This window comes from Centroberyx affinis, unplaced genomic scaffold (assembly GCF_046629955.1).
Source record: "Centroberyx affinis isolate AG114_WGS23_722 - 3 ecotype Tasmania unplaced genomic scaffold, CSIRO-AGI_Caff_v1 ptg000392l_1, whole genome shotgun sequence".
NCBI classification, from domain to species: domain Eukaryota; kingdom Metazoa; phylum Chordata; class Actinopteri; order Beryciformes; family Berycidae; genus Centroberyx; species Centroberyx affinis.
This window is the reverse complement of record NW_027279060.1, coordinates 423,918-445,936: the sequence shown is the minus strand read 5'-3', so window position 1 is coordinate 445,936 and position 22,019 is coordinate 423,918. Positions and strand designations below refer to the sequence as shown.

Genomic DNA, 22,019 nt, shown 5'->3' with positions numbered 1-22,019 from the left:
TAACGGTAATAGATAAAGTGTTCATACAAAGAATTACTGTCCTTGCTTTACCTTGGTCATACGTGTAGAGTATGTTCACGCTGGTCTAGATATAATTATGTCAGGCTTCATTTAGCTAATGTCTGACAAGTCCATGATCTCCTGTAATAAGAACAGTCACTTGTGTGCAGCAACACACAATTCTATTTTTTTTTTTAAGTTGTTATAGCAGTAGTCTATTGCCCCAAGTAAGATTCTGAGAAAACATTAGGGGGAGCATATCGCTGTTGGCGGGTAAAAAAGTTGTCTCTCCAAAATGTCAACTTTTCAGGAAGAAAGAAAAAGAGCCTTGACCACCATGCATTTTTGAGTTTATGTAACTGGCTTTGAGAAGGTTTCACAAACCCAAGGGCTGTAGAATTTGCTCAACCCATAGAGGAGCATGTAAACCAGAGAGGACAGAGACGATATACACATAAGAATAATCTGCGACGGCAGTGTGTTCACACTTAGCTCACACAATGAAATGAAGGAGAGCAACCTTGATCTCGAATGTATTCAGTGAAAGATGAATAAAATGGCATTGGGGAATTGTTTCACAATAAATCCCACAGACAAAAGGTTGGGTGTATTACCCAACCAATCAGGCTACAGTTATCTAACATTATTATATACCCACACCAGGCCTAAAAATGGCATTTATGCATCTATGGCTGTAGATTTAAATGTGCTATGTGTAGCATTTTATGTGTAGCATCAATAAATTATTACCACACTCATTTTGAGACATTAGTACAATTACTGTAAACAAACAAGACCATCGCCAAGAAGATTAGCAGCCTCTACCACACTGCATTTTACTCTATGTGCCACCAGTCAAAGACCTGACATTCATCTAGTTACTGTACTGTACGCATTCTGATAGGACACTTCAGTATCACTCAGCGCCTTTTGCCATAATTACCATAAACCTACACACACACACACACACACAAACACACACACACACACACAAACCCACCAAACATGTCCCCAGCCCAACTAGTGTTTGACCTCCCAGTGTGCACACCCTGTCCAGTCCCAGGCTCTCTCCTGCTTTCAGGAGATTTTGAAACTTCCTCTCTGGGGCTGTCCGGCTTGCCAGATGTTTCCTGATCCCCACCACGTTCCTCGCTCACTCCCCTCCCCGGTGGTGAAAGGCAAAGGGAAGGAGGGAGCAAGGGAGTGTGTCGGTCACTCTCTCTTTAAAGCTAAACACACACACAGAGATACCTGGAGTCCAACCTCTATAGCCATCTCTTCATGTGCTTCCCTGCTACAGAGGCAGAGCGAGGCACACGACAACTGGGATTTACTTTGGCCGCAGTGAGAGGAGGCTGTAACTCACCTCCGCACACACACACACAAACACACACACTATACACACTAATTTTTGAGCTGCTCGTCCCCCTCACACACATTTGTAAGAGTAGTGAAGAAAGCTCCCAGGCAGGACTTCTGGTGTTTTGCCTGGTGGACAGCCCTGCAGGTGGTGAACCGGCGATGTCGTGGGACTGTGGCCTGAGGTACATGTTCTCTGTGTCCCCCGCGCTGCAGCAGGGGGGCATGTGTGTCCTGCATGACAAGGAGGACCTATCCAGACTGGAGATGGTCCAGAGACTGGCCAAGGACGGCTGCCGCTTCCTCCAGAACCACAGCAAGGGCCCAGAGAGGACAAGCGAGGTGAGATACACAACGCTGCTGCAGTCAAAACATTCAAACATTCCTGTGAGTTTCAGTGATCGTAAGGTTAATTGCTAAAAAGTCTTGTTTTCAAATATTGTCATTTTCATTTCATTTTCACAAGAGATACAGAGGGACTGATATAGAAATGCAAACCTTAATGTGCAACCCAGCACTCTTTGGCACATTTCAAGGAGCAGCTATCTGTGGCCTTCTCACAGTGAAAACATCAGTCAAGCTCCTTATCAGATCGTCCTCTATATCCCCATTATGTATCTAACTCAATTAGCATACACTCTCCTTGAATATTCAGTTAGAGCACATTAGGTAGCGTGTTTGGCTCTGGGCTAAACAGGGGTGTTGTGTATGCTGCAGTTGTGTGAGGATTCATTGTGCTTAAGCAGCCGCTCTTGTACTCCCTGCAGAGCGTCCCATTCATCAAACTGATGTTAATGTGTTGACTGTTATTATTGGCCTCCATGCATTCTGTAATGTCTCTACTCTCTCTCTGAAGATGAATGTTGCCATTTAGATTCTGTCTACACTGCAAAAAAAAAAAAAAAACTGTCTTCAATTTGATGGTGTATCAACAAACTGAGTAGGACATGGTATAATAGTTGTAAGGCTTTTATGCAGCATGTAAGGCTACAGGGGATATCGTGACAGAATAGAGTGCATTGAGTTTGTTGATGTTTTGAATCCATAAAAGCAGCGACACTTTTTAATGACAACTGCTTTATCTGTGTGCTGATAGCCCAATTGTTTTTCAGTCAAAGCATCACACCAGCAAGTTACGGCCATGATACAAACTAAACATAGTTTTAACATTCAGTTGCACTTGGTCAGTATGGCAGCAGCCTCATCATCCATCAGTTTTTAATTTCAAAGTAGTGCCACTCCAACCTGTTATAATTAAAAGTATGTTCAATTCAATCCACACACAATTACATTTACAATATTTGACCAGTGTTTAGGATTGCCTGCCAATTAGCTGCTCAAGAGAAGACTGATTGGCTGACCTCACAGTGGGCTCAGTTTTCCCCTTCCTGCCAGCTGTATCAGTGTGCTGAACCGCACAACAATGGCAGGAAGAGTTGACGCAAGCGGCCCAGGCCAGACCACCGTGCCAAGACATTGTGTGGTTTCAGGGTGGATTCCAGTGCATCAGGTCCCTGACCTTTTCTCCAAACTACACTGGGACTCCTTATCTATGTTGTAATTCAACATAATGACCTTTCGTCTGTACTGTAGGTCACTGCCGTAATCTGTTTATGATCAAATGTTAGTGCAACATAATACAATATGCTGTTTTACCATTGTTGTTTTAGTGGCACATGCTCTACCAAGTGCCAACCAAGTTTCTTATATAACTGGGTGGTGAATTCAAGAACTGGGAAAAACGTGTACATTGTACCTTAAGTGTGTGTGTATCATTTGTAATCCTAGTAGTAATGGCCAGATATGCTGACCTTTTATTTAATGCTTGACATTACTGGGGATGTTAAGATTATCTGACCTTATCTAGGAGTGTTTCCAGATTAAAATAATCCAATGATGCTACAATGCACATATTACATGTTGGCGTTGCTCATATAAATATCTAAGCCCCAGACATCAAAGAGTTTAGAAAGCAGTTAAATCCCTGCTGGTGGAAACAGGGATGCTTAACATACAGTAGGCTCCACTGCTATTAAACTGTGTTAGAGACTCTGGTGGAGGGAGATGAACATTATGCAATCCCCTTTAATCTCCAAATAATGTTTAGATTTTCTCACCCAACACCAAACATGTTTCTAGGTCCGTTCCTTTGATAGTTGCATGCTAAATTATGCATAATGTACTTGGCTGTAAAAGCTGAAGGACTAGTTTAACTGTGATAGTTTCTGACTTTGAAGAGAAGCTCTTGTTCATGTCTGCCACTCCATGAAGTGTAGCTGCTTATGTGATGTACCTCTCTGCCTGCACTGTTATTATGGAAGGCAGAGCTTGTTTTTGCTGCTGCAAAATAAATATCCCACAACCAGGCTTCAGCTTCTTAGCAAGATTAGCAAGGTTGACTGGATTCTTTTATTGTAGAACAATTCATATGTACATTCATAATACATTTTCTTAGACTAGATCGTGTCAACAAGTCATTGGACTTCTTTTACCCTTATAGATTTGTTTTCAAGTCTTTTTTTTTATCGTAATGTTTTATAGACAGCCCTCTTGTCTTGTAAAGCAAGAATGTCAATGATCTGCACATGCTCATGTTAACATTATATTACCACAGCCAAATGATATACAAACTCGGTAGCTCAGCACTAAAAAAGGAATTTGAGTGATTCACTTTTGGAGAATAACAAGGCGCATCTGCGTCACAGAGATTCTTCAGAGACAACATACAGGGCTGATTTATGCATCCATGGTCTTCTTCATTCCATTCCACACTTTTTCTTGAGAGAAATTTAGACCAATCCAGAGGATCCTTGGTGTCTGTGTGTATCGGCACCCTGTCAGGACCGACACCTTCCAGGTCCCTAAGTGTTCCACACCTTGCATGCTGGACCTGCCTTTGCTGCACAGAGAAGTGCAGATTATCAGTGTCCCTCTAGCCAGTGAAACTGTCTCTGGAAGCCTGAAAGAGACAGAAAACTCTAGACTGGGCCGCATTTGGCTGGACAGGACTTCATGCAGAGGACTGATAAATAGTGTTTACTTTGCCACTGACAGTGTCCATGTTGGGAGGACTGCTGTGGTAGCTGCGAGTCGAGGTGACCTCCAGGCGAGGGTAGGAACAGTGCGGCCCAGGCACTCTGCCTCATTAAAAGCATCCACTCTAGAGGACCCATTGTTTTTCAGTTGGACACTGGTGACCACAGAGCCCACAAAGTGGTGGCCTGCAGCTGCACTGGCAGGATCAATAATTCATTGTGAGAAAAGGTTTGCTGCTGTTTGACCGGTCAGTGGGACACTGAGACACTCCGTTAAGTATTTTCAAGAATTCGCTGTCGGGTTCAATGATACATATACAGTATATACTGTACAATGTTTTAAAAATATCAACAAAGAGCAAAGAGTGTACGTCACTTCTGGACAAAAAGAGAACCGTTGATGTCTTTTTCCCAAGAACCAGGATGCTAATCAGCACAGCCTTCCTTTTCTGGGAAGTCTCTATTTCTTTGCTTGCTGTCACTCCCCTGACCTGATGTCATAGGTCCTGTGACAGGATAACACAGTCTGTTACTACATAGGACACACCTTAAAGGATAAGGCTGGTGTTTTTAATGCATTGCTTACTGTCAACAAATCCTATGAAAATAACAAAATCAGCAATGATTTTGTTTTGCCAACAAGTCTCGTCCATGTAGCCGGTGCCCAATGAAGCCATGTCCCAGCAGCAATAGAACCCCATTGTATTAAAAAAACAATTAAAAACACATCAAAGAGCCATGCCGTTGCTCTAGGAAGCATATTTCATCATCGCGATGCACCGGGCCAGCCGACTTTTTCCTCAAACAACTTAATAAGCCGGCTGTAAACACGTTGGCGATCTCAGGAAAGTAGTTCCGTAGCACCAAAAAGTCCCCGGCGTAATGAAGAATTTGTTCCCATTTGAATTTGATTTGGTAATAACTACAACAGCTTGACTTTTTGTGGTAACAGTTAGGGATTTTTAAAATTGAAACTATGTCTTTGTGAGCTGTATTTCAAGGTTTTTAGCTTACAATTGGAGCCAATGTCTTCCGGGTTGAATGCTAAAAACAGTACATAGGAAGTCAGAAAGTAACGGGAGTAGAGCAAATGCATTGTTGATTTTGTTATTTTCATAGGATTTGTTAACGGTAAGCAATGCATTAAAAAACACCAGCCTTATCCTTTAAGTATGAAAGCAAGTGTGAGTGTGTGTGTGTGTGTGTGTGTGTGTGTGTATGTGTGTGTAGGAAGAGAGACTTAATTTGTGTAATGTCACTTGATTTTAGCAGGCAATATCCAAACTTTGGTCAGAGTCATGAATCACAGCACTAAAGGAACGAAGGCCAGCAAACATTGCCATTAATGGTCCTGTCTGTCTGTCTGAAAATATCTCTGCTGCTTAAAGACGTGCCTGTCCAACTGTGTAATGTCTCTGCTGGAAAACAACCTGCCCAGTGATGGACAGCTTTGTGCGTCTCTGTTGCATTATATGTGTGTGTGTGTTTGCATACTGTGTTGATGTGTACATCGTGTGTCTGTGTGTGTGCATATGTAAACAGATCACAGATCAGTGTAAGTGTGCCAGGAAGCCCTGCTTTGCTGAAGGTCCCTGGATGCCTCTGTGCAATAGGCAATTAGAGCAGAAAACTGCAACCACTTCCAGCCTGTCTGCCTGGCTAATTGCATGCACAGAGGCTTGTGTTGCATTGAGTGATGGCTGTGGAGAGGGGGGTTGAAGGGGGGGGGCTGGTGCAGGACCAGTGTGCGTGCAATATACAGTGGGCCCCTCATTAAGAACCATATCTCCAAACCCGCCCATGCACTATCAAGCAGTTACTATCTTTGCCCTTTACTCCCATAGCTACTGTAACAGATATTACTCTTTTGTTTTGAAAATGCAAGTTGTAAAAAAGTAACACCAATCTGGGCAGTTCATATTAACCATTTCTGAATTTTAACAGTCTGAACTACCTCTTAATTAGCATATTCATCAAATTATGTATTGATCTGGAAACCAAAATATAGGTACTATAACATCAGCACAGCTCTAAATTTCAACTTTTCAATTTCCCAATGGTCCTCAAAGTTTGTGTATGTGCTTTTAATTCTGGATGTTTGGTTAATCTTTTAATTTAGACAATCACAAACATACTGGGAAAATAATTTCATTAAAACAACACAACCTATATGATTGTTTTTCTTTTCTTCTTGCAGTTCTCAAACCATTAATAGAGGCACATTTCACTAATGTAGATCCCATATATCCTATATGGAGCATTGTATTTTAATTGCCTGACTGCTGAGGATATTATATATTATATACATATGATATATAATATTTTAAACCTATATATGGTCCTATATTATAGAAAGGAGAGTGGATGAAAGAGAAGCATGGACTGTTGACTGGTGAGGGTTAAAAGAGAGAGGGGGATGGGGTAGAGAAGGCGAGTATAGCAGTTTTACTTGAAGCTGTGAAAGATTGATAATATGATGATTAAGTGACAATGTGTGACTGTATGACTCAGAGAGAGAGAGGGAGGGAGGGAGACAGAGAGAGAGTGTTTGCAAATTGTGGATGAATTTATGAATTTTTACACTTTTCTTTGGAAATCATTCCTAGCAGCCAGAGACCACAAGACTAGAACCAATCATGTGAGTCAAACTCTTAACCACTAAAACCCCGGCGATTCCACAAACTCTGCACACCAGAAGCAAGGCCACACATTTTAAATGTTTAACGGTTTGAAAATAGATTGTCTCTAGACACCACCAATAATTTAATACTCTCTAAGTAGGAATTGGTAATTAAAATATGTATGAGTTTTTTTTATGTTAATCCCTGAATGGGCTCCACCGATAAGGAATGAATAATGATATATGGAAATGCTCTTTCATTTACAGTGCTGGCTTTGACAGAGTATTATGATGGAAATCAGTGGTGATGTGTGTGATTGGAAGAAAATACAGGGGAATCTCCTTGGTGATAACACGCTCCCTCTCCCTCCCTCCCTCCCTCCCTGCCTCTCTCTCTCCCTCTCTCTCCCTCTCTCTCTCTCTCTCCAGCACCAGAGTGACGAGGCAGTCCGTGTGTGTGTGAGGGAGAGGGGCCACAATGTGCTCGTTCTCCAGAGAGTGTCGTCAGAGCAGCCAGCCCCCTCTACATCAGCGAGGGGAGGAGGGAGCACAGAGGAGAGGCACAGGAGGTAAGCCTCTCTACTCCACTCCCCTCCTTCCTTCATTCCCTCCCTCCCTCCCTCTCTCTCTCTCTCTCTCTTCTCTCGCTCTCTCTCTCTGTATCTCTCTCTCTCAGCACTCTCCCCTCTCATCATTCTCCTTCTCTGCCTCTCTGGATCACACACTCACTCAAGCATGCTTACATTACAGCTCCCTACACATAAATGACCAGATTGAATACATATAAGTAAGGAGCTTGGGACTGTGAGCCACAGCTCTGCTGGCTGGCTTCCTATTCAGCACACTCAGGCTGGGTGTGGAGAGCTTTTTCACGGGTAAAACACTCCGGGATACCACGGTGTGCTTGAGGGATTGACAGTAGTGGACTCCGGGCTGTAGCAGCTGCAGGTGGATGGATGGATGGGTAAAGGGGGCATGCAGCAGTAACCACGGCAACGGTGCCGGTGCGAGGGCACGGGGACTCTGTGAGGATGGGCTCTCAGCCACAGCCCCTGGACCTGCGACGAGAGGAGGGCAGGCTGCTGCACGCCGCCTTGGTGGAGCAGGAGGAGGACGAGGACGACGAGGAGGGCTCCGAGGAGAGCAGCAGCGACAGCACCAGCCGGGCGGAGGCGCTGACCATGCCCACCTTCGACGTCCCCTACTTTCGCTACATAGACGAGGAGGGGACGGAGGGGGAGGAGGAGTGGAGCAGCAGCCGCTCTCTGTCCTCCATCGAGGAGGACTCGTCCACTGACTCTGTTGTGTCCGACAGGTACATGGTGGTGTCGGGGACTCCGGAGAAGATCCTAGAGCACCTGCTGAACGACCTGATGCTGGACGACGACCAGGGGACGACACCGGGCAAGGAGTCAGGTCAGCACACGTTCCATTCTTACAGTGTCTTGTCAGTGTGTAGATAAGTCATGTCAGCATTTTATTGAGTAAAAACGTCACTGAAATGTGTGTAGAATATTCATCTGGTGGGTGAAGGGGCAACTTTATGTCTACAGCATTAGTTGGTGGCTTGCTTGTGAATGTCCATTGATATGTGTGTGTGTATATGTGTGTTAGAGAGAGAAAGAGAGAGACAGAGATCCCTTTACTTTCCACTCCACCCCTCCCCTCTCTTGCAGATGAGCTGGGACAGCAGCCCCCTCTGGGCAATGGTACTGGGCTAATCATGTGCTATCATTCCCAGAGTGGCACTAAGTTTGGGCCTGTTCATTTAACAGGCTGTGACAGAGATGGGGTTGCTCATATATTTTTTTGAGTGAGGGGGTAATGGAGTGTGTGATACACAGAGCAGCCTCACTGCCACAAGAAATCAACACATTTCCTCTCATCCCAGCAGGTAGATGAAAATGTCGTGCTGTTGCCAAGGCAGAAGAGACTTTCCGTTGCCGAAGCCGGGTAGATGGGTAGATGAGACATGAAGATAGAGAGGAGTTACAGTCAGACAAGGGGAGAAAGAGAGCACTGGAGAGAAACGAGGGACACTGTAGAGTGAGGGAAAGATAGGGGAAAGAGGGAAGGGAGAAAAAGAGAAGATGCAGAGAGAGAGAGAGAGAGAGAAGATGCAGAATGTTCCTGGGAGATGGATGTGGTCACAGATGATCTCCCGTCAGGATGTATGCAGGCTCCCCCCATACCAGAGATCATTGCTCATTCTGATGAGGAAGTGAGTGGGATTGATCTAAATGTCCTCTCAGGAGACCTGTCTGCAATTCCAGCTGGTGCACTGCACATGTACCAGACTCGTTATGTTTCAGGTTAAATCATAATATTTCATGACTATAGTTTAGCATGTAATATTGATGTAATGTTGAACATAAAGTTGAATTATTTAGATCTCTGGGAGAAGTGGCTACGAAAAGAAATCCCTTGTGTCTATTCCTGCGGTTAGTGTATTCGCTCTCACCACATCCACACAGTACATCTAAGCTAATTACCTGTGGGGTTGGTAGGCAGTGGGTTGTTGACAGATCATTCAGGATTAGCTCACCTTGCAGTGAGTGTACCGAAGTCAAGCCTCCATGGGGAGCCGGGGGCCGGGGCAAGATGCTGAGTGAAGTCCCAGGGTCAGTGTACCACAGACCTGGAGACGAAAAGGAAGGAGCTGAGTCCGAAAGAGCAATTGATCTACGCTCAATGATGCTTAATAGTCTGACTCCATTTGGCCTTGGTTCACTCTATTTGAATTCGGAAGCTCTAAATGCGACTACTACTACTGCTGCTGCTGCTGCTGACAATGCACTGGGAGGGTCACCGCAGCGGAATAACAAGAAGGATGATAACGTGAGAGATCCCAGACTTCATCAAAAACAGATTTACTTCAACATCCACCAAGCTTGCCTCATTGTTCTGTCTCTCAAAGAAACTCCATGATTGTGAAAATTAATGAATGCATCAATATGACCGATGAACGCAGACACATTTTGATGTTGTGTTTACAATTATGAGTACCGTACATTATATTACAAAGGCAATTTTATATTATATTGCGGTGGCACTTGCCCTCCCCTCCTCCCCATATAGAGCATACAGCATTAAGAATGCAGAAGATCTTTCTATCTTTCTGCAAGAGATGGCACTTTTTAAGAGCACCACAGGCATATTGGAGGAAAAGCAGACTTGAACTACTGCACTGGTGTACACTGTGTAGCTCTCTAGCACTCACAAGTGTTCAATCTTGCCTTCTTTCCCTGTACACAACCTCTGAGTGCAGCTATTGATTCTAGCTCTGCACAGATTCACACTGCACACTGCCAACTCTAAAAAACACCTAATGGAACATTTGTGTGCTAAATGAGAGGATGTTCCAGCTCTCTGAGTGATGCACTGTGTGGGGAGACGTCAATGCTTATGTGTAATAGAAAACAGTCTCAGTGAGTAAGCGGATACAAGTATTTAATTGAATTACACAAATTGCTTCATGTATAGACTATCATGACAATTTAGTGTTTTTATACACAAAAGCATGGCTTGTGATGACTGCTGCAGCCTAAACATGACAAATTTACATGCTTATCTCAGAAGCTGAACTGATCAATTTCAAGACTACTTATTAAAATGCAAAAGGTCATGGGTTTGACTGGCAAGTTGATTGATTGCACAACAGTTTGAAAGACTAGATCAATTAGATCAATTAATCCATTCTGGGATTCTTTACAATAGGAAACTAAATTTGATTTGATGCGAGTGTGTGATTATAGGATTCTGTGCGATAGAATACTACAGATTAGTTTGGACACGCTTTTTAAAATACAGCTGTCTAAGAAAGAAAGACGAGACTGAAAGCATCACAAAAAGGAGAAAAATACATCAGCTCTCCTAGTTTATCAATTCAAAGATATGGGCCATGGCCTACATTCACTTCTCTGGCCAAGGCCAGCATAGTCTATTAATGATACTGTAAAAAAATAAAATAAAAATGGAGTGGCAGTGACAGCTTCCACTGGACCTTAAGGTTTAAGGTTTTTGGGTTAACTAACTTGGAACACAAAACTGTCACAAAACTTAAAAAACAGGCCCTATAAGTTGTGTAGATTGAAACTTTACTGGAGAGGCTTTTCCCTGCTATTTTGCTCTAGTGGAAAAAAAACAACAACTTTAGAATTAACCTTCAGGTCTTCCACACAACATAATGAAATATTCATTCAGTTTTCTAACTTCAATAACATAACCTGCAGAGTGTACAGCTTGGGGAGAAGTAGTATATGTGCTGTTACTCCAGAGAAAGGCCTTCAGTTAAGAATATCTGGAAAAAAGACACATAGTGCGTGATACAGTATAGTGCATGATGAATGTGTGTGTGTGTGTGTGTGTGTGTGTGTGTGGGGGGGGGGGGGGGGGGGGGGGTAGGTATGTGGTGGGTGACAGCAAGAAGCCCATGTGTCATGTGTGTTGTTTGCTTGCTTTGTATTAAGGCGTGTTACTGTGTGTACTGTACTCTTCATGTGTGAGCTGAATGTGTAAGAGTGTGTAACCGCTCATAAGCAGTGAGTGATGCATCTACAGCTGCACCGTGCGGATTAACATAATGATGTCAGGGAGTTCTGTGGACCAGAACGCACACAAAGGCCCTGGGAAGCAAGTGTGAAATTAAAGGGGAGAATTTACAATTCTGGGTGTGAGGCGCACTTACAGAGAGGAGGAGAGGAGGTTGGCCCTAATAGGATTTGTAGAGCTTTTCTTTGTGGCCAGGCGTCATTTCTGAAGACGTTGTCCCTCTCTTGCTCTTTCTCTCTTAGAACTTATCATATCAGCACATTTGTAGCACTTATTTCCTAATGTCCACTGAGTAATTGTCTACCTTTTACTAGCAGATACTGGGGCACAGGGGCACTAACAAACCTTTTATGTGATTGACAATAATTGCTTATAAATACAGTAGATCAGGCAACATCTTTTAATAATGGTAAAAACCTTTTAAGTTAGAAAATGTGTCATGACGATGTAGAGTGTGACTGCATTACATGTTAAGTGGAATTGTCAGTCAGTTGTTCACTGACAACAACTTATCTATTTGACCAGCTAATGATGTCATCCACCCATTTACAGAAACGCTTAGCTATGTGTAACCTTGGATGGGAATCATACAAGGACACAGGCGCTGAAAATGCTGCTTGTAAACACATTAAGGTGATGGCTAGGCAATATCAGATCGGCATTTTGTTTGCAAAAATAATTAGAATGAAAACATAGACTCCACCGGAGGTTAGAGAGACAGTCAAGTGACACATTGACACTATTGGCTTATCTTCAAGGATACAGCCTGCAGTAGAGATCTTATGAGATTGAAGATGATGGTATTAAAGGAATGTATGAACTCAAGTGAGCATGGAGCAAATTACAAGTGAGGAATCCTCATTGGTTTCAGCACAAGTCATTATCTATAGACTGACCAAGAAGGATGATGACTCAATCTAGGGTAAAGTGCAATTGAAAGGTCATTCACATTAAGCTCGCTCTGAAACGACTCTGCCTAGCGCTTGCTCATCGACATTGCTCAGCAATGGAAGTTCTCTCATTGTTATTGTTATTAAAAATGGGATAGGAACAACAGAAATCATGTCTCTAAATTGCCATCTCAATAAAATGCATGCATAGTTACAAGCCTTAACAGCATACAGTAGGTCACAGTATATCAGCATTCCAGTATCCTGTATTCAAGAGTGTTTTAATCCATGTGTCTTTAATCCAATTTCTTTATATTCAGGTACATTTCTTGTATGTTATATAGCAGTTGGACTAATTTCTAAGCTTTTTAAGAGTCTAAAAATGTATTTTAAACTTATACTGCAAAAATATATAATTTTGTATTCATTGTCAATGATGTGTGTCCCTTTACAGATACACTTCTGGATGACTTTCTGCTGACCTACCCAGTGTTCATGTCAACCAGTGATTTATGTCACGCTCTGCTGGGACAATATCCTTGAATGCAGGCGTTGTTACAGGAACAGCATCACAGTCTATCACATAATAACCATCTTCAGTGAATATTACAGGCATAAATAGATAGTTTTACACACATTTATGACTGTTTTATTAACTCTGACCTACTCCACTTCACTTAACTGTGTCTAAAACTGCGGCTCAGCCTAGTCTCTCTTGGTACCTATCCTCTTGCATCCACATCCTGCCAATAGGCTCCATTCATGCTTCACTTCCCTGCAGGATATTCTATACGGCACTTTATGTCAGCAAATTGAACTCCCTCCCTGTCCGTGCTGAAGCCTTAACTGAAGCCCACCTATTGCGGCAAGCGATACAGAGGGAAAGAGGACAGGAAGGAGGCTCTAGAGAGGAAACGAAAAGTCCTGCACCTGGTGATGCAGTGGATTGCTCTCTGCAGAGACTTCCTGAGGGAAGACGAGCACGTCAAATTGTTTATGAAGGTAGGAAAGAAGTGACGAGAAAGGGTGGAAGCTGGGTGTGAGGGGAACTAAATGTGGGTGTGAGGGGAAATAATTGGGAAAAAATTGTTGTTTCCTTCCAGACCTTGTATCGTTACGTGTTGGATGACCTTTATGAGCACCCAACGCTGGAGAAGGATCTGAGGGAGCTACAGAAACTCCGACAGCTGCATCGCAGGCAGTGAGTGACCATATGATAACTTACTATGTGTGTTATCATAAGGAATTAAGAGACAGAATAATTCAGTGAATACATACATAATATATAATATGGAAAAACTGATGTATTCATAAATATCAAGTCTGGGCGTATATAGAGAAGCAGGAAATATGTCTGTTGGAGTTCTGAAAAGAAGAAATAGACTAGCTGGGCCTTGAGCACAAAGGGGGAGCCTCTTCTCTGCCTGCTGCTTTTATTTAGGATCTCAGTCCCATCAATGCATCCATTCATAGATGAAGAGTAATTGCAGTGTTCTGGGGTGTTATGCATGAAAATATGAAGGTCACTTATCTTGCATCTCCGAAATTGAGGAGATACAGGGATTTTACAGAATTAATGACAAGCTGTCAGAAATGTCATGTTTATTTTTGTCACTGGCATCAGAATGCATTCCTCAAAACCCCAACTCAGAATTAAAGTATGGCACCTCCACTGAGACACTGTTGCTGCTGCTGTGTCTATGTGAATTTAATTTATTGAGGTGAAGTTATTAATCTCAAATTGGCTGGCTGAGCTTGTTATGGCAGTAAGTGCCAGCTACAGGATACACGAGTTTAAATTGTATATTGAATCTGCATTGTTATTGTTAACACTGGAACAGAAAGGTCATGCATTTTGAGTTATGTGACTTTAAAAGTTGCAATTATTTTACATCAGTTTATATCTGTATAGAAACCCATAATTAATACACTCAGAATCAAACATGGTAGAATCTTTAACACACATTTAGCTGATTCTTACTATATTTATGGGCTATTTGTCTCTTCTGAAAGAGATACTGTTGCTCAGCTACTGTTTCTTGCTGAATATCTTGGCTTAATAAGGAAAAGCACTACCCAGCACTTTGACATTACAGTGTAAACAACCCCCAGTCACCAGACACGCTGCCACACCCATGTCTCCCTTCCCCTCCTTCAGCCACAGCCTCCAATCAGAGCGGCTCCCAGGGGAAACTCCAACCTGCCGCCCATTAGACCAATGCAGATAATTCCACCTGACAGTGCTGCCATTATCTTGCCCTGCCTTATTCATGTTTATATCCAGGGAGACAAATCCACAACACCCACTCCCTCAGAGCTGTGGACTTTGTGTGGGTGTCACTAACAGGCATGCTCTACTATTTATGAGCTCTTCTCACTCAGGGTCACCCTGGGGGAGGACAGGGTTGACTGCTTTGTGGCAATCTGCTGCCAGGCAGGAAGCTAAAGGAGTCTTTTTTTATATAGAAAAAAGATTCAGCAGCTATTAACCTGTCTTAGCCTTTTGCTCTCATCAACCTCTATCAGCCCTCTGTGGAAAAAGAAAGCTTAGCTGGTATATGGGGAGAATGGCACATTCACCTACAACAGGATGGTCAAATGTTTTTGAAAGCTTAGGAATGAAACACTCCCCGTTCTCTTGCACTCTTTCCTCATATGGCATTATAATGCATGACGTGGGGTTCATTGACATTCACGGTGACTCTATTTTTGGAGGAGTGAGAGAGTGAATTAGATCATCAGCTCTGTTTTTGAGATGACAGTGGGAATCAGGTTTTTCATTAGTGCGGGGCCGCTGCTGCTGGCCGGTGAGGGGGGGATCCCCCAGGACAGGCTTTGTGCCAACATGCCTATTGTGATGCAGAGCCCAGTAGAGGCTGAGGGATGATAATGGACTTGGGGCTATCCATCACACTAGCTATAGGCCTAGCTGATGAGAATAGGGTGATTAAATGAAGGGATCAGATTGGAAGGTCTAATGTCTACACAGCACTCACATCTAGCTTTGACACTGAGCTTTAATAATGGACTGGATGCAGCAGAGGAGTGTATACATTCACTTTACCTTGATTATAGACTATGCGTCTGGTAAAGTTGATTTTATACTATAGTGTGGCTAGTTGACATATGGGAGCCTGAAGGAAAACACACTAGTGCAGATTGTTGAATTAATTAAAAAATACAGTTTATACAGACTTTCTGCCTGTATAGCTGATGCTGCACTTTACTGATTAATGTCTTCTACCTCTTTCTCCTTTCACCAGTACGGTGGATGAATCTTCTCCTCACAGAAAGGTAAGAGATGGGCTCCTGTGTGTGTTCTCTTTACTGCACTAAGACAGATCGAATTTTATTGAATGGGACCTGACTGGATACTTTGACACAGTTTGGGTGTTACGGCTATTGTCCTCACATTTCCTGCTCAAGACATTGTTCTGTAGTTCGACATTAACGCACAGCATTCTCAGACAATATGAATGTGTGAAGAATTCTACGCATTTCCCTTCTTTTAGAGCAAAGCACTTTTCCACCAATTGAGCGTGAAAGAGAGTGGGCTCCAGTCCAGAGGCACACAGAGGGACACCAAGGAAGGTGAGTCGTAAAACATGGCTTTCCTCACACATTCCTCCCATCATACGCTGTTTCCAAAGTTGACGTTACATTGTGCAGAGCGGAGACATTTAGGACAATAGGAATCCTTCAGAGGAACGCAAAGTCCCAACTCCATGTGCCTTTCTTTGCCACAAAGCATTCCCTTCCATTTGCCTTATTGATGGGAGGGGCTATTTTTGTCTGCATTTCTTTTTAACCTTTCTCCAGGGAAAATCAGCTGAGCACGCTTGCTCTTTTCCAGCGACATCCTGCTCCAAGTTCACACAGTTCCACACATTCACACCTGGGAGCTGCGCAGTACAAATGTTTTACATTGCATCTGTCATGGCAGCGCTACACTTAGAATGCCAGATGCAGTGCGTTCTATATTATGCCATGCTGAAATGGTATTTTCTCTCCGTCCCAGTGCTTTGTCATGTGTACATGACCATGGACTCTTACCTGAGTGTGAGGGCCCAGGCTAGGGTGGTGGCCCAGGAGCTGCTGCAGGCAGTGGCAGAAAGGATGGACGTCCCCCAGGAGGAGCTGGTACTAGTGGCCATCACTTACCCTGGAGGTAAACACCATCTTAACCAACCAACCACATACCAACCATCATTAAATTCTCACAATATTTCATACTTACATTTTAGCACATTTTGGATTGTAGAATATGCTCAGGCTGAGACATGAATGTCTGAATGTAATCATATGAGATTTGACCTAACCCTGACCCTAACATATTTTCTGCTACATGAATACAAGCCAGTCTGCAGACATGGAGAACAGGAAGAAGTGAGCAATCATTTGCAGTCCGGCAATGTAAAGTCATTCCCTGTTATCGGTGACTGAAGTGACTGGCTGCCTCAGAGTGTAGCATGGCACCAGGAGTCTTATCTCTATAAGCGATAGCTTGTGACATGCTGCCGGACAGGTTTTTAATGGCATTCCACTGTTTGTGATATTTTTCTCCTCTGCAGGTAGGCTCCTCCTCCAGCCGCAAGACAGAGTCTACTCTGAGTCTTTAAGGGCGGTGGGGAGGCTGCACGTGTGCAGGAAGGACCTGGGTGAAGTCCTGGTAGGAATATTAATGTGTCCCTTCATGGAGTCCATAGTGTAAAACTACATAATTTCTTCTGTCAGGCCTTTTGGTTCATTTATAACACTTATACACCAGTTCAAAAGTAATGAGTAAGACAGCTGATTAATAATACAACATATGCATATACAGTATACATGGGCTTATGTCAGGAACCTCACAACATCTTCAATACAAAATGTTTATCTTCTCAAATCTGTTCACATGAAATAACTTATATTCTGCATATAGGCATCACTGATCTTGTCACTGACTACTATTAATGCTCTTTCATTCCCCCTGTTCAGAACCCATTCACAGACAACTCAGAGCTACAGCAGAGGACAGCCCGCATACTCAGCATGAACACATGGGATGTGGCTGTTGCCCTCACCAACTTTGACTGGACCATCTTTGACTCGATACATGAGGTCCGTCCCACAGCTGTGAATATAGCTTAAGCAGATTTTATTGCCTCTAAAATGCCTGCTGCCCTCGACTTATGAACATAATGTTTTGTTCTTTTACAGCAACAACTTGTGTATTTCACCTTCAGCCGCCATGCTAGCAGCAGCCACACTGTGGCGCTGGAGCTGCTGCTGCAGCGCTGCGATGAAGTGCAGCTGTGGGTGATGACTGAGGTGCTGCTGTGCCCTACGCTCTGTAACAGGGTCCAACTCATCAAGAAGTTCATCAAGATTGCTGCCCAGTGAGTACCTGAACGCACTTCCTGCTGAAACTTGTCCAAGGCTTTACTGATTCTCATCCTATAAAACAGTTTTTTTCACACTGTTCTAAACATTGCTGGCCAACACTGCAGCAATACAGGCCCAAATCTCTCTGTGGGGTGAGACGCTAGCTGAGGTTTACATGGGGATGCTGCCCCCTCTAGTGGCAGATCCATAAATTACATCTATTGCTGTGCTGTTCAGCTGTGCACTTGGATATAACTGAATTGTGCCCTCTTCTGCTCTCTGATAGCTGTAAAGCACAGAGGAACCTCAACTGTTTCTTTGCCATTATAATGGGCCTGAACACTGCAGCTGTGAGCCGCCTCAATCAGACATGGGAGGTGAGGATTCTCCCTTTTTTTAACACAAGCATCCTTATTTGTTTGTACCAACTACTCTGCTATTAGTATATCTACAAAGATACAACCTGTTTTTTTGTCTCTGCAGAAAATTCCTGGGAAATTCAAAAGGCTGTTTTCAGAACTGGAGACAATGACAGTAGGTTTAATTTCGCATACTCACTGCAGGGCATCACAGAACCCAATATGTCTGTTTTCTAAAAAGCACGAAAAGCATTAATCCACACTGTAGTACTCCAGGGTTTATAATCATCTTCCACATCTAGTCTCTGGGTATACGAAACATATGGGGAAATAAATTGATGTATGTAATTCCCCAAAAATCAGGTGCTGGAGTTGTAGATGGTCATTAGAATAAAAACAAAAAAATGCTCCACATTGCCTCTAGTGCACCCCTCATTTATTTCTAATTTACACCACACATGCAAACAGCAAAGCATGCATGCACTCGCCCACACATTCACCTCCAGAGGATAAGGCTCATTCGTTTTGAAAATGTCTTCACAGGATCCCTCTCTCAACCACAAGGCCTACAGGGAGTCCTTCAAGAAGATGAAGGCGCCAAAGATCCCCTTTCTTCCTCTGCTGCTTAAAGGTGTGCGCAGTATTCTGTCACTTCACTGTAGTCTAACTAAAGGTAGAGAGAGAGAGAGCTCTGTGAAATATTTATTCCAACAGGCAGATTTGACATTCCTTCAACAAGCACACTGTTTACCACAAATTCTTCTGAGCGAATACTGATCAGATGTTTTTCTCTTTTAGATATCACATTCATTCATGAAGGCAACAAAACGTTTCATGATAACCTGGTTAATTTTGAAAAGCTGGTAAGTCAGTGACCCTTATAGCACAGAATGTTTCTGCACATAGAGAGCAGTGCTGAGCTTTAAATGTCACTGTTTAATTGAGCTTGTGTCCATCTTGTCTCCCAGCACATGATAGCAGACACAGTGCGGCTCATCCGGCAGTGTCAGAAAGATCACATGGGTTCGTATTCAGGTCTTTCATTACTCTGTTGCATTATGAGATAACAGCTCCATTAAACTTCTGTTGCCTGTTGTTAACATGTAATCAGTGTTGGCCCATGGTAAATCATAAAGTGGGTAAACTACCAGTCAAAAGTTTGGACACACCTGATTGAATGTACTTCAATGTTTTTCATTATCTTAAAACCATTTTGATCTAAAGGCTTATGCTTAAATGCTTGAAATTTGTTTCTTCGACAAATATTAATAGTGAAGTTGATGCCTACTGTATGTATGAATTTCTTTCCATCAAGGCAAAGGCTGGCTACTTTAAAGAATATAAAATATAAGATAGTTTTAATTTAACACTTTTTTGGTCACTGCAATAGTTTTGATGTCTTTGCTATTATTCTAAAATGTGACAAATAGTAAAAATATAGAAAAATGTAGTGTGTCCAAACATTTCACTGCTAGTTTATGACCTCCAGTTTGTGTTCATCATAAGGCAAACAGCCACTGATATGGACAAAATCAATTAAATTTAAGCTTTGTTTTCTTAAAATACCATATCCTCATGTAACTTAAACCAGGTTCATACTACCTGCTATGATGTATACAGTGAATTTACTTCATAAAGATTAATAGTAACAGGGAAATAGAACAGGGAAATTTAGGCTGAGTTTTATAAGTGGAAAGTCACAGTAATCTCCATTGTGGTACATAGACTTGTCCTATGTGACATGTTGGTGTTGATGGTCTATTTACTGCAGTGGACAGGACAGTAGATTTCACCAGGTGATCAATAAACGATGTGATATTGTTAACTGAGGCTCATTGGAATGGATGTAGAAAATCCTTACAGTGCACATTCATAGATAAGTACGAAGGACAGGGCAATAACGGTTAATGACCTGTCCTGCATGCTGCTGTCTCAGCTTTTGAAGTAACGGTGTGTGCTTTTCTGTTTTTCCAGGAAATGGCATTACCCAAAAGAGCAGCTCAGAAGTGCGAGCCTACATCGATTACCTTCATATCATCGACAATCAACAGACTCTGTTTGAACTGTCACACAGGCTCGAGCCTCGAGCATAGACAAAAAGCTCTTACTGTACTTCCCACTCTGTCGCCCATCTGTCAGATTGCCAAGGAAACAATCTACCGCTGTCCCATACATCTCTCAGGACTCAAGTCAGCATTCAAAGGACGCTGCGCGACCCGGGCCGACCACAGGAGGGAGCCAGTCAATCAGGAAAACACTGGCCACAGACAACAAGAGGCAGCAGAGAACAGATCCTGGCTTAGATGTATAAATCCCTGCATAGATTCACTAGTAAAAAGCTGCATACAAACATAACTATCCATCTATCAATTTATCTATAGAAAGATAATTCTATACAAATGATAAATTAAGCCCATAGAAGGAGGTGAACAATGCAGCAAAAAGTGTGTTGTATGGCCTAAATTATTCCCATCAGTTTATTTTTAGGCCAATCATATCCCACACTCCAATCCCCTTTAAAACATGTGTATGCATGATGGATAGCCACATTCAACCTCAAACAAACCAAGCTTGTTTTTTTCAATCATCCCAGACTTTGCATGGAGTTGTATGTACCTTTTTTGTATGTATGCAGTGTTTATACATCTGGCCTTTGGCAGGAGAGGGATGTCCCATCAGAAATAACCAAAGAGTATTTCAGCTAAATGGTCCTTTACACAAACTTTTCATTGCTCTGTGGTAAGCAGACCTTCACTAAAGCAGAGTTAACCACAATCCAAATGTCCACTTTGCAGGACTGAGGACATTCAGTAGCTACTGAACCAGTACAGTGTATGCACAACAAGATTTGCTAAACCGAAACAAGACTATAAAAAATAGTGAAAGTTGATTCCTAAACCTACAGTTAAATAGATAACTTTTTCATATATTATTTTCACTATCTATTTTTACATTGCAGAATGCTTAAACTGTATTTCCATTGTTTATCCATAAAGAGCAGCGTAGTAGATAAGGCTTTACCACGCTGAATGCAGTGTTGGTGTACCAGGAGATATGAGCTGGATGTATAATGCATTTCTTTGGCGTGTGTGTAAACTGATTATAGTCATTCAATTCTTGTCAGTTGGGAGCGAGTGAGTGAAAGTTGCGGAGAGTGCATCCATGTGTGTGAATGAGCTATAATCACATCATATGTTAGTGCCAAATACCATAAAAATTGCCATTCAAATTAATGTTAATTGCTCATCCTTTAAAAAGCATAGGCATAATGATCTCTATCTAGTTTAGCTGTGGACAATCAGTTAGTTGAAGCAGCAGACCCACATTATACGTCTCTGTATTTGGCATTAAATGAACAGCAATAGTAGAACCAAGTACTATGGCACCTTCTGGATAAAAATATGTAGAAAAAGAGGAAAAAATATAGAAGCCATTTGCTTATTTTATAGTGTGTAGTTATAGAAAATACAGCATTTATTCTCTAATTTGGTCATCTGAAAATATTAATTTCTGCCCTCAGGTTAGGCCATTTTAAACAGGCCTTGTGCAGTGTTGTAGATTAAATTTTAAAACTTATTTGTACATGTTGGAATTTAAAGACCATGATGAACATGATGAGATCATGCTTTAGCAGTACTTTTTGTCTTATTTTGAATTCCTTTTATCTCTAACAATGTACAGTTGATTCCATTTCTATATGTTGATAGACTGAATAGGGATACTTATTTATTTCAGAATTATTTATTTGTTCTACAACTGAGTCTATTTGTTTTATGTACGTGCCATTGTTGAGATTTTGGCTGGTCTGCATGACATGGCAAACCATGGATTGACCACCAGT

General features: G+C 42.4%; 1 protein-coding gene and 1 long non-coding RNA gene across 4 annotated transcripts; one reads left to right on the top strand and one right to left on the bottom strand.

Moving 5' to 3' along the window:
- The first annotated feature begins 1,521 nt into the window (after positions 1-1,521).
- LOC139641622 (rap guanine nucleotide exchange factor 5-like) lies at positions 1,522-21,933 on the top strand. 3 transcript variants are annotated; one of them, XM_071516116.1, is made up of 18 exons: positions 1,522-1,701; positions 7,450-7,583; positions 8,330-8,430; positions 12,910-12,988; positions 13,313-13,457; positions 13,559-13,656; positions 15,719-15,749; positions 15,968-16,046; positions 16,474-16,623; positions 17,027-17,124; positions 17,433-17,555; positions 17,655-17,833; positions 18,106-18,196; positions 18,303-18,353; positions 18,722-18,809; positions 18,977-19,041; positions 19,147-19,201; positions 20,153-21,933. In XM_071516116.1, exons 1-18 carry the CDS (start codon positions 1,522-1,524, stop codon positions 20,269-20,271), a joined length of 1,866 nt encoding a protein of 621 aa, XP_071372217.1. In that variant the 3' UTR covers positions 20,272-21,933. The 3 variants fall into 3 exon arrangements, with proteins under 3 accessions (XP_071372217.1, XP_071372215.1, XP_071372216.1); XM_071516114.1 differs by having other exon boundaries at positions 7,444-7,581; positions 8,313-8,430; XM_071516115.1 differs by having other exon boundaries at positions 7,444-7,583.
- LOC139641625 (uncharacterized) lies at positions 9,575-16,878 on the bottom strand. Its single transcript, XR_011694981.1, has 3 exons — positions 16,693-16,878; positions 16,509-16,617; positions 9,575-9,652 (listed from the first exon to the last, which is right to left on the bottom strand). It is a non-coding gene; the product is annotated as an uncharacterized lncRNA (long non-coding RNA).
- Positions 21,934-22,019: the final 86 nt, after the last annotated feature.